This window comes from Mirounga leonina, unplaced genomic scaffold (genome assembly GCF_011800145.1).
Source record: "Mirounga leonina isolate KUSES-001 unplaced genomic scaffold, KU_Mleo_1.0 Mir_101664, whole genome shotgun sequence".
Taxonomy (NCBI): Eukaryota; Metazoa; Chordata; class Mammalia; order Carnivora; family Phocidae; genus Mirounga; species Mirounga leonina.
The window spans coordinates 2,210,552-2,228,287 of NW_023270175.1; the positions used below are offsets into that span (position 1 = coordinate 2,210,552).

Genomic DNA, 17,736 nt, shown 5'->3' on the forward strand with positions numbered 1-17,736 from the left:
GAGCTACTTAAGCATGAATAGGATGTATGGGTGTGAATTTGAACCAATAATAGAATTGAAAAACCAGAAAAGGCTAATTTGATCATCCTGTTTCTTATTTCCCAGCAAACCTCAGTCAGAAACGCTGAAAGCAGGAGACTTGAGGACACGTATTAGCCGATGTCAAGTGTGCATGAAGAGGACATAACATTTTGAAGAATTCCTTGTGTGTTTTTAAATGTGATATATATACATATATATATATATAAAATCCCCAGGATGCAATGTCTCACTCCTCCCAACTTTACCACTGCTGCCACCAATGGTGCTACTATATATGGCCAAGAGGACATGCCGACTAGTAACTACATGGAGATTCAGATGTACCTCAACAATATGCCAGAGCGAGGTCTCTCTTAGTTTTCTATGAATGAAATAAGGAAATGAATTTACTTTTTGGGTCCAGAATGACTTTCCCCAAGGATTATAAGATGAAGATTATATATTTTGCCCAGTAACTTAAAACAGCACGTTAAAAATTCAGTTAAGAGAAGAATCACACTGAGTAAAATAAAAGACTGCAGTTTGGGGGAAGAATTATTTTTCATGGTGCTACTAATCCTACTGTATCCCAGGTTTTTAATATAAAAGTGTTAAGCTTATTTTGCTCTGTAAGTAAAGAATGTGTATATTGTGTAAACAGCCTTTTAGTTCAAAGTGTTGACTCATTTAGATGTGACCTGACATGTATCACTCTTTAAAGACAACCGAGGCAAACCTAGAATACAGACAAAAAAATTTTGTATCCATGTTTATCAAAGTGAAAGAATTTATATTCTTGCATCAAGTTACTACTGAGAGTAAATTTATTTTGAGTTCTGTCCCCTAAGTTCTTATTTGACTTTTTTTTTTTTAAATAGGTCATTTTAGAATTTTAAATGGTCATGTTACATACCAAATTATAATATCTAATAGAACAATTTCTCTTTGCTATATTCTTCAAGATCCTCAATACCAGATGCCCCCTTTTTTAATGTTTCTTGTTTTTGCTCATCCCTAACTAGGCAAAGTCCTCCCATATAATTTTGAGAAACAAAAAAAATGATAATTTGTTCCCTGTGCTGCTTCTGTAAGAATTATTCTCCTGTGGTCTCTGCTTGTACAAGAACTGGGAAGACAATACTTGGTTAGTCTCCTCTCTTCAGTTACAAAGCCAGTTGATGTTTCTTCCTCTTTTTTATTTTAAACATTTTATTATAAATAGTCCTAGAATACCTTATTTCCCTAGTTGTCCTCTTTTCACTTCATGTTTTTTAACTCACCATTATCAATTTAATTAAAGATATCCTATGTTGTAAGAATGGATTGTTGTGTATCTCTTCAGACTATGTGTAAAAATCTGCTCATTTACAGATGGACTACACATCTGCACATCAACAAGTAGTCCCTTCTCAGAGAATCATTTAGAGCAGTTCCAAAGAGGTTTCTGCAGACTTTGATCACTCATAGCTGACAGAAGACATAGAGTAATGTAAACGTTTTCTAATAAACAGAACAACCCATTGGAAAGTACTTTTGCAATAATAAATGTATTAACAATATTGTATTGTTGGCTGAGAAAGGAAGCAGAACAACTTTTTATTTAGGGAAGAATTCATTAATAATGTAAAAGCAGATTAGTGAGTTAATATTCCTGATGATTAAGAATGAACACATGTAGCTCTCTAGTTGAGAACTTGCTAAAAGTAAGAGGCATTAAAAGACTCTATAATAAAATTTGTATTTCAGTTAAAATATGAAACAACCAAAATAATTTTGAGAATTTTAGACCCTAATATGAACCCATGTAAAAGCTAAAGCTTAGAGTCTGTAGTTATAGAAGTTAGATTCTAAACAATGATAAGTGCTTAATAATACTGTTGATTTCAAGGCTAGGCATGTGCAAATTCTAGCTTTTTTTTTTTCCATATAGCCATGTGACTGAAAACACTAATGGGTAATTGTAAATGAAAATACCATATTGCATCACATAGATTTTTCTGCATGAGGAATACCCTTAAAGGTTGTTCCTGGGGTTACAGTTGCGAGCACTAATTTCAGAGATTTTGCTGTTTGTTGCTCTCCCTCTCATTTTTTTTTTATTTTTAAAGATTTTTATTTATTTATTCATGAGAGACAGAGAGAGAGAGGCAGAGGGAGAAGCAGGCTCCCAAGGAGCAGAGAGCCCGATGCGGGACTCGATCCCAGGACCCTGGGATCATGACCTGAGCCGAAGGCAGACGCCTAACCATCTGAGCCACCCAGGCGCCCTCTCCCTCTCATTTTTATCTTGTTGAAAACCTTGCCTCAGAAAGAACCTAACATTTTAATAGTTGAATGTGTTGGTAGTCCATGTGTTTCGTAACCCCCCAGCTATCCCCAGTCCTGCTTTGTTGTTTAAAGTACATGAATTCAATCCATTCCAGGACCTTAATGTTGTTGACCCTCCCTTGCCACTGAATAGTCAACAATTATTCTGATGTAACTGCTCTAGTAGTTACCTGTAGTGAGTTTTGTAGTCATACATGCCTAATGGTTTTCCCATGTAAGCAGGCAATGGATGAGCTGTTCTTCCTTAACCAGATACAAGTAGTTGTATCTTCCTTAACCAGATACAAGTCCTGAATTCTTGTACATCTACAAACCAAGTGATACACATATTTTTGGTGTTACAATCATCACTTCCAAGCTTCCAAAGAGGTTCTATTGGACAGTCTGTGATTGTACCATGTATTTTCTCACTTGGTCAAATTTGAAGAACCCTTTTTTTCTTGCGGTGTCCGTGAAATTCTTTGCCTCAATTGGCATGGTTAATTGAAAACTCACTGGTTACACCAAGCCATCAGAAGGTTTATTCATATGTTAATCACAAGAGGGCACTATTGCCTATAAAAATAAATAAGCATGAGTAATGATTTGTTGAGCTCATTGTTGATGGTGGTGGTGAAGTTGTCGGAAGCTCTGCCTCCGGATTCTTGTTTTAAGCTTCATGTATTCTTTCTTCCTTGTAAAGATCAACAGCAAGTATTTTAAGAGGTGTCCCAGTTTCCCAATGTCTGCATCCAAAAGAAGGGACAGCTTTGCTATGAAAGATTTTCTTAAGAGCCTGATTAGGAATTGGCCCTGGTAGTACTTCCCATGCCTCTCAACGCAGAAGCAAAGTGCAGTCACTTTTGTTTGGCCAACACTTCAGTTGGCTTCTTTAGCAGAGAAGCTCTGTTCTCATGCTGCACTATACAAACACCCTCATCCCTAGGCAGCTCCAAAATCAATTGAATAATATTTATAAATCATACATCATTTATTTTAAAGCAGTGGTTTCTAGAGTATAGTCAGGTTGTTTGGAAGGTTTCTATGGTGGAGGTACTCAAAAGTTGGGACACTGAAGGAATAAATCCAGATAGGGCTGTCTTCCAAGTTCAACAACAACAAACGTTCACTAGATATTTATTAGCTATAGAGTACCATGACAGATAAGAATCCACAATCAATTCAACCTGAAAGATAGATAGTCATTATAATACATACTCCTAAGAAGAGGTATGCTTTTCCATCTTGACTACCAAATCTTACTAATTCTAGGTCAGACTAGAAGAGATCAGGAGGCTTTTTGCCAGCAGTAGCTATCCAGAGGAAGCTGGCTCACCAAGCCGTTCCCTAACACGTGGACAAGCTAAGATCCCACATATGTAACCTTGACTCTCGGGTTCTCTATGAGTGGATAGCATGCCCGACACATGACCTAACAGGATGACAAACTGTTGACATTAGAGCATTTTCTCTTTTGTTTTCCTCTTCCAGATTCGCATGGCCTTCTTTGCCCTACTTTCTGCCCCCAGAGGGTTCCTGTGCCCCCTGGCTTCTGGTTGAGTTCGACCAATGGGATGCTCCCAGCAGGAGAGAAGAGCAAAGGACAAGACTGATGTCAGGGTATTTTATTTTCATGGGGCACATGTAGTGACCTCAGGTTGGCTTGTGCTCCTCAACTGAATGTCCCTGCTACTCTCAAGATGATCTGTTCCTTTAAATTATTTCCCATTCTGGTTCCAGGAACCAATTTCCTCTCATCTCTGCGGGTCTAGATTTATGATGACAAGTCGGCAGCAGCCTACAACAGCTTGTAGTTTCCAAAACCTGCTGGAGGTGCTTCATTCTATATGTGGGAAAATGAGGGTGGATTGATAAAATGGCAAGCATGAGTAGCATCCTCCACTTTGAACTGAGGGATAGACCAGCAGAAATGTGAATTAACATTACTTAATCTAAGACCGAGCTTACCAAGCTTTATTGAAGGCTGCATTCCAAGGTTGTTAGGGTGAAATGAGGCAAAATATGTTCATTATGGCCCTAAATTATTTAGGTTTTTTTTTCCAAATATTGCCCCACTGAATCTCTAAAAAACATACATTTTGACTTCCCCCTAGGTGGTCATTCGCCTTGCACCATCCTACTCCAAATGAAGAATCTCAGTTGCCCCATTGGCAGACGAGATCCTAAGCACTGTTAACTGATCTTTGAAAGCCCCAGAAAGAAAATTCCTGGTAGTGTTACTTCCACCAGAGAAATTTGCCAAGCCAGTTGTACATGCCTGCAGTCAATAAAAATGCTCCAAAGTGTTACTAGGCCAAGAAATAAACAATTTAAACCACCTAAAATAAGTGGTTTCCTAGCCTCAAGAGCCTCTGTGAAAGGTGAGCCCACAGAAGTACTTCAGATCTGCTTCCCTTCTGTTCACCAAGGGTGCGAGAGTGAATGCTTAGACTGGAGATTACAGAAGATGGGACTGGCTCTAAAGCCAAAGGCAGTCTGAGATTCCTCGCTACTTTCAACCAGGGCCAGATGGAGCCTAACAAGAGGTGACTTTTTAAAGGCGATACTTTCTTTTGAAGTAAAAGTGTTTTCTGGTTGATTTCCTCAGGGCCAGTAAAGTGCTTGCCACAAGCCACAACAGTAAACCAGATGTCAGATCTTTGTCATTCTCTGACGCAATAATTCGACCCTTGCTTGGGCTCTAAGGAAGACTCCTCCTGATGCCTCAGTAGCAACAAAAGTAACACCTCACATTTATATAGTTCTCATTAAAATGTCATTCATCACACATCATTCCATCTGAGCCTCAGCAACCCTGATGTATTCAAACAGTGCAAGGATTAGTTTCCATTTACAGATGCAGAAGCCGAGCCTTACAAAGGTTACGTGACTATCCCAAGGTCACCGAACATGTTACTAAGTTCTTTTTCACTCAAAACCTAATCATCACCTTCTCGTCATGAAAATGCCTGTGTCAAAAAAATCAGAAATCTGTGTGGTGGAGACTCTTGGCACTACAGAGGTTTCTGCCGCATGAGAAGTTATAAGCTGCATGTTTTGGGAACCTCAGTTCCCAGTTATGGATGAGTGTTTTTCACAGCAACTGAGGTCCCTTTGAATTAGCCCTTGGGCACAAAGGACTTACAGTGAATTCACCGTACTTCAGGATACTCTTGTCTGGTCTAAGCCTCCGCAGCTAAAGAAAACCTTGTGAGTCTGGCCTGGTGCCCACCTCACTTGAGCTTCTTCAGGACTCTTGAATCCAGACAAGCTCCTGGAATTTGAATGCCCTAGTCGGCAAACTCTCCAGTGCTACTACTATTCAAGTAGGAACCAGTGTGTCTTGATTGTTATGTAAACCTAAGACTATGCAGATACCATCTATCCTCTATTATAGACAATGCAGAACGTACTCCTTGGAGAGGAAAATTTATTTAGTTCCAACAGGAAGGTTTGTCATTTTTCATTTACTTTAATATACACTTAAACACACAGAAAAGCAACTTGAGTTCACTAACTATAACCTCCATTGGTCATGTTTCACATGTAGTAGCTTTCCTTATTTGGCTCCCTTCAGCGGAAATTTAGACTGGGAATCAGATGAACAAACATCAAGCCAAGTGGGCCAAGCAGTATGTGCGTATTTATCAGATTAGAGAGGCAGGAAAGGTTAAAGACAGGTTGGAAAACATCTAGGCTAAAATAGGGCCCTACTTAGTTTATAGTAATCAATATAGCAGCAAGCCAGACTTTGAGATTACTAGGTTTGAATGTGTTCTTAAAGTTGACTGTGTACTTTCAGATATGCAACTGTTGCCCATCTTAAGGCCAGGAGCAGTACAGAAAACTGCCCCCCCCGCCCACACACACACCATGGAGTGCAAAGAGATAAGAGCCTAAAGCCGTTCTCAGAAACACATCCTTCTCCTGGTCTGAGAAACCAGTATGTTTTTTCTGACCTCTCCGACCTAGCAGAAGCAGCCATGGGCACAAGACAATGTGCTATACAGCTTTTTTTCCTTGCAGCTATCAGTTTTACTTCATCTATTTTGAAGATCTGTTACTAGGTGCATAAATATTTATGATTGTTATGTCCTGTTGATGAAATGATCCCTTTATCGTTATGATAATGGTAATATGGTGAAGAAAATATTAATACTCTTTGCTCTGAAATCTACATTGATAGCAATAGAGCCATCCAGGTTTCTTTGTGTTAGCATGGTGTATTTTTTTCCGATCACTTTACTTTTAATCTTTTTTCTCTCTGTATATTTGAAGTACATTTCTTTTAGGCAGCAAACAGATAGTTGGATCTTGCTTTTTTATACATCGAACAATCTTTTTCCTTTAGTAGACCACATTTAATGTGGTTATTGAAATGGTTAGGTTTAAATCTATCATCTTGCTATTTGTTTTCTATTTGTTTCATTTGTATTTTGTTCACTTTTTAATGCCTTGTTTTGGATTCATGGAGTGTTTTTTCTGATTTCATTTTATCTTCCTTGTGGTATATTAACTATAACATTCTGTTTGATTAATTTAGTGACTGCGTTAGGGTTTAATTTATCACAATCTACATTATGTATTCTGAATATTAGTCCCTTATCAGATGTATGATTTCCAAATATGTTCTCCTATTTTGAGGGTTGTCTTAATTTCTTGATGGTGCCCTTTTATGTACAAAAGATTTTAATTTTGGTGGAATTCCATTTATCTATTTTTCTTTTCGTTGTTCTTGCTGTTGTCATATCTAAGAAACCATTGCCTACACCAAGGTCATGAAGATTTGCCCCTGTTTTCTTCTAAGAGCTTTATAGTTGTAGCTCTTACATTTAATTCTTTAATTCACTCAAATTAATTTCTATACATGGTGTGAGGTGAGGGTCCAACTTCATTCTTTTGCATGTAGCTATCCAGTTGCTCCAGAACCATTTGTTGAAAAGACTGTTCTTTTCCCCCATTGATGTCTTGGCATCCTTTGAAAACTCAATTGACCATAGATGTATGGGCTTATTTCTGGATTCTCAATTCCATCCCACTGATCTGTATGTCTGTCTTTATGACAGTATCACACAGTCTTGATTACTGTAACTTTTTAGTAAGTTTTGAAATCATCAAGAGTGAGTCTCCCAGCTTTGTGGGGGTTTTTTTTGTTTTTTTTTTAAGATTTATTTATTTGACAGGGAGAGACACAGCAAGAGAGGGAACACAAGCAGGGGGAGTGGAAAAGGGAGAAGCACGCTTCCCGCGGAGCAGGGAGCCCGATGCCGGACTCGATCCCAGGACCCTGGGATCGTGACCTGAGCCGAAGGTGGATGCTTAACCGACTGAGCCACCAAGGGACCCCAATTTTGTTCTTTTTTTTCAGGATTGGCTATTCAGGGTCCCTTGTGATTCCATATGAATTTTAGGATCAGCATGTCACGTACTTCAAAACAAACAAACAAAGAAGTCAGCTGGGACTTTGATAGATTGCATTGAATCTGTGTATCACTTGGGGAATATTGTATTTTGACAATATTAAGCCTTCCAAACCATAAACACTGGATGTCTTTCCGTTTATATAGATCTCTTTAATTTTTTTCAATGATGTATTATAGTTTTCAGTGTACAAGTCCTGTACTTCTTTTGTTTAATTTATTCCTAAGTATTCTATTCTTTCTAATGCTACTGTAAATGGAATAGTTACCTTAATTCTCATTTCAAATTGTTCATTGCTAATGTATGCAAGTATAATTTTTTGGATGTTGATCTTATATCTTATAATTGTACTGAATGCATTTGTTAGCTCTAATAATTTTTAGTGGATTTCTTAGGATTTTCTATACATAAAGTCATGTCATCTGCAAAAAGAAATAGTTTTCTTTCTTTCTCTCCAATCTTTATGCCTTTGATTTACTTTATTTGCCCAATTGATCAGGACAGAAACCCTAGCTAAATATTTAATAGAAATGATGAGAGTGGACATCTTTTTCTTATTTCTAATCCAAGGGGGAAGGTTTCAGGCTCTCACCCATAAGTATGATGTTAGCTGTGGTTTTTTTCATAAATGCCCTTTACCAGATTGAGGAATTTTCCTTCTACTCCTAGTTGTTGAGTGTTTTTATCATGGAGGGTTGTTGGGTATTGTCAGAGTCTTCTTATGCATCAAGACAATCTCATGGGTATTTTTTCTTCATTCTATAAATTAGGTGTATTACACTGATTGATTTTAATATGTTGAATGAACCTCATATTCTGATATAAATCCCACTTCACTGTGGTGTATAATCCTTTTAATGTGTTTTTGAATGTGAGGATTTTTTGCATCAGTATTCATAAAAGATATGGATCTGGAGTTTTCTCATAGTGTCTTTGTCCGGCTTTATCATCTCCATATTACTGGCCTCATAGAATGACTTGGGAAGTGTCCCTTCCTCTTCAATTGTTTGGAAGAGTTTGAGCAGGATTGGTGTTCATTCTTCTTTAAATGTTTGGTAGAATTCACCAGTGAAGATATCTGGTCCTGAGCTTTTTATATGTTGCTTAATTGGATTTGCTAGTGGTTTGTTGTTGTTTTTTAAAGATTTTTGCATCTATATTAATAAGCAGTTTTCTTTTCTTGTGATGCCTTTCTCTGGTTTTGGTAACAAGATTTTGGTATCCATGAAGTATTGGCCTCATTGAATGAGTTGGGAAGTTTTGCCTCCTCTTCCATTTTTTGGAAAATTTTGTGAATGATTGGTGTTAGTTCTTCTTTAAACACTTGCTAAAATTCATCAGTTATCTGGTCCTGGGCTTTTATTTGTGGGGAAATTTTAACTATTTAATCTCTGTATTTGTTATATCTCTTCAGTTTTTCCGTTTCTTCTTGTCAGTTTTGGTAGTTTGTGTTCTTCTGGAGATCTGTCTATTCCATCTAGTGTGTCTAATTTGTCTACATACATTTGTTTATTATTTTATAGTTACTTTTAGTCTGTAATGTCAGATATTTTTATTCTTTATATAGTTGTAGTATTCTTTTATAGTTATTTTTATTTTTGCAATGTCAGTAGTAATGTTCCTTCTCTTATACCTGATCTTAATAATTTGAGACTTCTCTCTCTTTTTTTGTCTTGGTCTGTCTAGCTATAAGTTTGTCAATTTTGTTAATTTTTTTCAAAGAACTTTTGATTTTGTTGATTTTTTCTATTGTTTTTCTACTCTCAAATTCATTGGTTTCCACTCTAATCTTTATTATTTCTTTCCTTCTGCTTGCTTTTGATTTAGTTTGTTCTTTGTGTAGACTTTTTTTTTATTCTTATGTTAATCCCCATACATTACATCATTAGTTTTAGATGAAGTGTTCCATGATTCATTGTTTGTGCATAACACCCAGTGCTCCAGGCAGAATGTGCCCTCCTCAATACAGACCACCAGGCTAACCCATCCTCCCACCCCCCTCCCCTCTAGAACCCTGTTTGTTTCTCAGAGTCCATCATCTCTCATGGTTCATCTACCCCTCCGATTTGCCCCGCTTCATTCTTCCCCTCCCGCTACCTTCTTCTTCTTTTTTTTTTTCTTAACATATATTGCATTATTTGTTTCAGAGGTACAGATCTGAGATTCAACAGTCTTGCACAATTCACAGTGCTTACCAGAGCACATACCCTCCCCAGTGTCTATCACCCAGTCACCCCATCCCTCCCACCCCACCCCCCACTCCAGCAACCCTCAGTTTGTTTCCTGCAATTAAGAATTCCTCATATCAGTGAGATCATATGATACATGTCTTTCTCTTTTTGACGTATTTCACTCAACATAATACCCTCCAGTTCCATCCACGTTGTTGCAAATGGCAAGATCTCATTCCTTTTGATGGCTGCATAATATTCCATTGTATATATATATACCACTTCTTCTTTATCCATTCATCTGTCGATGGACATCTTGGCTCTTTCCACAGTTTGGCTATTGTGGACATTGCTGCTATAAACATCGGGGTGCACGTACCCCTTAGGATCCCTACTTTTGTATCTTTAGGGTAAATACCCAGTAGTGCAATTGCTGGATCATATGGTAGCTCTATTTTCAACTTTTTGAGGAACCTCCATACAGTTTTCCAGAGCGGCTGCACCAGCTTGCATTCCCACCAACAGTGTAGGAGGGTTCCCCTTTCTCCGCATCCCCACCAACATCTATCGTTTCCTGACTTGTTAATTTTAGCCATTCTGACTGGTGTGAGGTGATATCTCATTGAGGTTTTGATTTGGATTTCCCTGATGCCCCGCGATATTGAGCACTTTTTCATGTGTCTGTTGGCCATTTGGATGTCTTCTTTGGAAAAATGTCTGTTCAAGTCTTCTGCCCATTTCTTGATTGGATCATTTGTTCTTTGGGTGTTGAGTTTGATAAGTTCTTTATAGATTTTGGATACTAGCCCTTTATCTGATATGTCATTTGCAAATATCTTCTCCCATTCTGTCGGTTGTCTTTTGGTTTTGTTGACTGTTTCCTTTGCTTTGCAAAAGGTTTTTATCTTGATGAAGTCCCAATAGTTCATTTTTGCCCTTGCTTCCCTTGCCTTTGGTGATGTTTCTAGGAAGAAGTTGCTTCGGCTGAGGTCAAAGAGGTTGCTGCCTGTGTTCTCCTTTAGGATGTTGATGGACTCCTGTCTCACATTGAGGTCTTTCAACCATTTGGAGTCTATTTTTGTGTGTGGTGTAAGGAAATGGTCCAATTTCATTCTTCTGCATGTGGCTATCCAATTTTCCCAACACCATTTGTTGAAGAGACTGTCTTTGATCCATTGGACATTCTTTCCTGCTTTGTCAAAGATGAGTTGACCATAGAGTTCAGGGTCCATTTCTGGGCTCTCTATTCTGTTCCATTGATCTATGTGTCTGTTTTTGTACCAGTACCATGCTGTTTTGATGATGACAGCTTTGTAATAGAGCTGGAAGTCCGGAATTGTGATGCCGCCGGCTTTGCTTTGCTTTTTCAACATTCCTCTGGCTATGCGGAGTCTTTTCTGGTTCCATACAAATTTTAGGATTATTTGTTCCATTTCTTTGAAAAAAGTGGATGGTATTTTGATGGGGATTGCATTGAATGTGTAGATTGCTCTAGGTAGCATTGACATCTTCACAATATTTGTTCTTCCAATCCATGAGCATGGAACGTTTTTCCATTTCTTTGTGTCTTCCTCAATTTCTTTCATGAGTATTTTATAGTTTTCTGAGTAAAGACCCTTTGTCTCTTTGGTTAGATTTATTCCTAGGTATGTTATGGTTTTGGGTGCGATTGTAAATGGGATCAACTCCTTAATTTCTCTTCCTTCTGTCTTGTTGTTGGTGTATAGGAATGCCACTGACTTGTGTGCATTGATTTTATATCCTGCCACTTTACTGAATTCCTGTATGAGTTCTAGCAGTTTTGGGGTGGAGTCTTTTGGGTTTTCCACATAACGTATCTTATCATCTGCAAAGAGTGAGAGTTTGACTTCTTCTTTGCCAATTTGGATGCCTTTGATTTCTTTTTGTTGTCTGCTTGCTGTGGCTAGGACTTCCAATACTATGTTGAATAGCAGTGGTGATACTGGACATCCCTGCCGTGTTCCTGACCTTAGGGGGAAAGCTCTCAGTTTTTCCCCATTGAGAATGATATTCGCTGTAGGTTTTTCATAGATGTCTTTTATGATATTGAGGTATGTACCCTCGATCCCTATACTCTGAAGAGTTTTGATTAAGAAAGGATGCTGTACTTTGTCAAAAGCTTTTTCTGCATCTATTGAGAGGATTATATGATTCTTGTTCTTTCTTTTGTTAATGTATTGTATCACATTGATTGATTTGCGGATGTTGAACCAACCTTACAGCCCAGGGATAAATCCCACTTGGTCGTGGGGAATAATCCTTTAAATGTACTGTTGGATCCTATTGGCTAGTATTTTGGTGAGAATTTTTGCATCCATGTTCATCAGGGATATTGGTCTGTAATTCTCCTTTTTGATGGGGTCTTTGTCTGGTTTTGGGATCAAGGTAATGCTGGCCTCATAAAATGAGTTTGGAAGTTTTCCTTCCATTTCTATTTTTTGGAACAGTTTCAGAAGAATAGGTATTATTTCTTCTTGAAATGTTTGGTAGAATTCCCCTGGGAAGCCATCTGGCCTGGGCTTTTGTTTGTTGGGAGATTTTTGATGACTGCTTCAATTTCCTTAGTGGTTATAGGTCTGTTCAGGTTTTCTATTTCATCCTGGTTCAGTTTTGGTAGTTGATACATCTCTAGGAATGCATCCATTTCTTCCAGGTTATCTAATTTGCTGGCATAGAGTTGCTCATAATATGTTCTTATAATTGTTTGTATTTCTTTGGTGTTGGTTGTGATCTCTCCTCTTTCATTCATGATTTTGTTGATTTGGGTCATTTCTCTTTTTGATAAGTCTGGCCAGGGGTTTATCAATCTTGTTAATTCTTTCAAAGAACCAGCTCCTAGTTTCGTTGATCTGTTCTACTGTTCTTTTAGTTTCTATTTCATTGACTTCTGCTCTGATCTTTATTATTTCTCTTCTCCTGCTGGGCTTAGGCTTTATTTGCTGTTCTTTCTCCAGCTCCTTTAGGTGTAGTGTTAGGTTGTGTACTTGAGACCTTTCTTGTTTCTTGAGAAAGGCTTGTATTACTATATACTTTCCTCTTAGGACTGCCTTTGCTGCATCCCAAAGATTTTGAATAGTTGTGTTTTCATTTTCATTGGTTTCCATATATTTTTTAAATTCTTCTTTAATTTCCTGGTTGACCCATTCATTCTTCAGTAGGATGCTCTTTAGCCTCCATGTATTTGAGTTCTTTCCGACTTTCCTTCAAAGCATTGTGGTCTGAAAATAGGCAGGGAATGATCCCAATCTTTTGGTACCGGTTGAGACCTGATTTATGACCTAGGATGTGATCGATTCTAGAGAATGTTCCATGGGCACTAGAGAAGAATGTGTATTCTGTTGCTTTGGGGTGGAATGTTCTGAATATGTCTGTGAAGTCCATTTGGTCCAGTGTGTCATTTAAAGTCTTTATTTCCTTGTTGATCTTTTGCTTAGACGATCTGTCCATTTCAGTGAGGGGGGTGTTAAAGTCCCCCACTATCATTGTATTGTTGATGTGTTTCTTTGCTTTTGTTATTAATTGCCTTATATAATTGGCTGCTTTCATGTTAGGGGCATAGATATTTACAATTGTTAGATCTTCTTGTTGGATAGATCCTTTAAGGAGGATATAATGTCCTTCCTCATCTCTTATTACAGTCTTTGGTTTAAAATCTAATTTGTCTGATATAAGGATTGCCACCCCAGCTTTCTTTTGGTGTCCATTAGCATGGTAAATGGTTTTCCATCCCCTCACTTTCAATCTGGGGGTGGCTTTGGTTCTAAAATGAGTCTCTTGCACACAGCATATCGATGGGTCTTGTTTTTTAATCCAGTCTGATAGCCTGTGTCTTTTGATTGGGGCATTTAGCCCATTTACATTCAGGGTAACTATTGAAAGATAGGAATTTAGTGCCACTGTATTGCCTGTAAGGTGACTGTTACCGTATATTGTGTGTGTTCCTTTCTGGTCTATGTTGCTTTTAGGCTCTCTCTTTGCTTAGAGGACCCCTTTCAATATTTCTTGTAGGGCTGGTTTTGTGTTTGCAAATTCCTTTAGTTTTTGTTTGTCCTGGAAGCTTTTTATCTGTCCTTCAATTTTCAATGAGAGCCTAGCTGGATATCGTATTCTTGGCTGCATATTTTTCTCATTTAGTGCTCTGAATATATCCTGCCAGTCCTTTCTGGCCTGCCAGGTCTCTGAGGATAGGTCTGTTGCCAATCTAATGTTTCTACCCTTGTAGGTTACATATCTCTTCTCCCGAGCTGCTTTCAGGATTTTCTCTTTGTCTATGAGACTCGTAAGTTTTACTATTGGATGTCGGGGTGTTGACCTATTTTTATTGATTTTGAGAGGGGTTCTCTGTGCTTCCTGGATTTTCATGCCTGTTTCCTTCCCCAAATTAGGGAAGTTCTCTGCTATAATTTGTTCCATTGTACCTTCTGCCCCTCTTTCTCTTTCTTATTCTTCTGGGATCCCAATTATTCTAATGTTGTTTCATCTTATGGTATCGCTTATCTCTCGAATTCTGCCCTCGTGATCCAGTAGTTGTTTATCTCTCTTTTTCTCAGCTTCTTTATTTTCCATCATTTCATCTTCTATATTACTGATTCTCTCTTCTGCCTCATTTATTCTAGTAGTTAGCACCCCCATTTTTTATTGCGCCTCATTAATAGCCTTTTTGATTTCTACTTGGTTGGATTTTAGTTCTTTTACTTCTCCAGAAAGCATTTCTCTAATAACTTCCATATTTTTTTCAAGCCCAGCTAGTATCTTTAAAGTGATGATTCTGAACTCTAGATCTGACATCGTACTAATGTCCGTATTGAGTAGGTCCCTGGCAGTCGGTACTACCTCTTGTTCTTTTTGTTGAGATGATTTTTTCCGTCTTGTCATTTTGTGCAGAGGAGAACAGATTAATGAGAGAATAAAATGCTAGCAGAGTAACCACGTCCCCAGAAGATATACTCTAAACAAATCAGAAAAGACCTGAAGCAGTGGGAAAAGAAATGGAAAGAGAGAAAGAAGAAAAAGAAAAAGATAAAGATAAAAACAAAAACAAACAAAACAAAACAACAACAACAACAAAAAAAACAATGTGATCAAATATGATCAGGCTGGTATATAGATCAGTGCCACACACTAGATTTGGGGTGTATTTTGGTCTTTTAGAAGAAAGTGCCTCCCAGCATTTTAAAGAAAGAAAAACTTATATATGTACAAAAATAAGGGTTGATATGGTGAAGGGATGGAATATGACTCTAAAGATGGAAATTATAAAAAATTTTTTTTTAAGATTTTATTTATTTGAGAGAGAGAATGAGAGAGAGAGCATGAGATGGGGGAGGGTCAGAGGGAGAAGCAGACTCCCTGCCAAGCAGGGAGCCCGATGCGGGACTCTATCCTGGGACTCCAGGATCATGACCTGAGCTGAAGGCAGTCGCTTAACCAACTGAGCCACCCAGGCGCCCCAGAAATTATAAAAAATTTTATAAAAGGAATTGATAAGAAGTTGTTTGAAAAAAGAAAGAAGAGGCTTTAAGAAAAGAAAAAAGAAAAAAAAAGGGAGAGGATGTGATCAGGCAGGGGAATAGAAAACACCATATACTAGAGATTTAGGGTATATTTTAATCTGTTAGAAGAAACTATCTCAAAATTTTAAAGAGAGAACAACTTATATATATAAGCCAAAAATACGGGTAACTACTATGAAGGGATAGAATATGACTCTAAAAATGAAAAATAAAAATGTTTTTTTTAAAAAAAGGGATTGATAAGATGTTGGTTGAAAAAGGGAAAAAGAAAAATTCAGAAAGAAAAAAAAAGGAAAAAAGACAGTTTAAAAAAAAAATTAACTTTGAAAGACCAAAGAATCATGGTAAAAAAGCCATGAATTCTATGTGCCGTAGTCCCCTAGCGCTGGAGTTCTGCTGTTCTCATTGATCGGTGAACTTGGTCTTGGCTGGCTGTTCTCGCTGATCTTCTGGGGAGGGGCCTGTTGCCGTGGTTTCCAAATGTCTCTGCCGGAGGCGGAATTGCCCCGCCCTTGCCCCCTCCCGGCTAAGTAATCTGCTCGGGTTTGCTCTCCGGGGCTTTTGTTCCCTGCGAGCTTTCCGTACAGCTTTGGAGGCCGAGAGTGAAAATGGCGGCCTCCCAATCTCCGCCCCGGAGGAGCCGAGAACTCGGGGCCCCGCTCCTCATTGAGCCCCCAGAGAAAAGCAGTCAGTCACTCCCGTCTCCCTGGTCTCCGGCCACACTTCGTGCTCACCCGGCCTGCGACCGCGAGCCTCTGTCTCTGGCACCCGACCCCGGGTGGAGTCTCCAACCCAGCAGATCCCCGCAGTGCGCTCCCGCGCGGCTCCTCCCGGGGGAGGAAGGTGAGTCTCCCCGGATCTGCCGCTTGCTGGGTCCCTGCTGGAGGAGCAGGGGCCCGACTGTGCCGCGGATCCCGGTTTATGGCGACCCCGAGCTGAGAGCCCGCGCCTGGGCTCCGCCTCTGCAGCCGGCTTCCCTGCTCCGATACCTGGGAGCTCTGCCACACTCAGGCACCCCCGGTCTTTCTGTGACCCCGAGGGTCCTGAGACCACACTGTCCCGGAGGGTTCCACCCCCCGCTTAGCCACCAGAGTGACGTCCCTCAGCGGAGCAGACTTTTAAAAGTTCCGATTTTGTGCTCCGCGGCTCTATCACTTGCAAGAAGCGGCTGACGGAGGCCCCTCCCCCGCCGTCTATCCTCCCGAATATCGCCTTGGATTCACTTCTCCGCACGTCCTACCTTCCAGAAAGTGGTCGCTTTTCTGTTCAGAGAGTTGCTGCTATTCCTTTCTTCGATCCCCTGTTGGGTTTGTAGGTGTTCAGAATGGTTTGATCCCTATCCAGCTGAATTCCTGAGAGGAGACGAAATCCAGGTCTCCTACTCCTCTGCCATCTTGCTCCGCCCCCCCGTGTAGACTTTTTTTTTAAGTAATCTCTACACCCATTGTGGGGCTTGAACTCATGACCTGGAGACCAAGAGTCACATGCTCTGCCCACTGAGCCAGCCAGGCACCCCTTTGTGTAACCTCTTAAGGTAGTAGGTTAGGTATTGATTTGAGATCTTCTGGGTTTTTTTAAAATATAGGAATATACAGCAATAAATTGTTCTCTAAACACTACTTTAGTCATAATCCATAGGTTTTGAAGTGTTTTGGTTTCGTTTTCATTCATCTTCAAGTATTTTCTAATTTACTTTGTTATGTCCTCACTTAACCATTAGGTATTTGAGGATGTATTTAATTCCATGTATTTGTGAGTTTCCCAAATTTCCTGCTAATTTCATTCTGATGTTGTCGGAGAACAGACTTCGTATGACTTCAGTCCTTTAAAATTTATCAAGACTTTTTTATGAGTTAACATATGGCCTATCCTGGGTAATCTTCCATGTGCTCTTTAGAGCAATGTGTATTCTGTGTTGGGTGGAGTATTCTATAGAAGTTTATTAGATGTAGTTGATTTATAGTGTTGTTCAAGTCTTCTATTTTCTTGGTGCTCTTATGCCTAGTTGTTCTATCCATTATTGAAATTAGGGTATTCAAGTATCCAAATATTATTGTTGGATTGTCTATTCATCAATTCTGTCAGATTTTGCTTCATGTATTTTGGGACTCTGTTGTGATATATATATATATATATATATATATATATATATATATATATATATCTCCATATACTCTTATAAAATGTTTTTCTATTCTTATAAAATGTCTTTGTCTCTAGTAACAACTTTTGTCTTAAAAGTTTATTTTGTTTGTTATTAGTATAGCCAGTGCATCTCTCTT

At 38.8% G+C, this 17,736-nt stretch overlaps 1 protein-coding gene across 2 annotated transcripts in view; it reads left to right on the forward strand.

Annotated features, from left to right (window-relative positions):
- Positions 1 to 1,340, forward strand: part of COL4A5 (collagen type IV alpha 5 chain) — a 224,292-nt gene extending 222,952 nt beyond the window's left edge. For both annotated transcript variants that reach the window (XM_035006996.1, XM_035007003.1), the window contains one exon: positions 106 to 1,340. In XM_035006996.1, coding sequence (XP_034862887.1) covers positions 106 to 187 — 82 coding nt within the window. In that variant the 3' untranslated portion in view covers positions 188 to 1,340. The remainder of the gene's footprint in view (positions 1 to 105) is intronic.
- Positions 1,341 to 17,736: the final 16,396 nt, after the last annotated feature.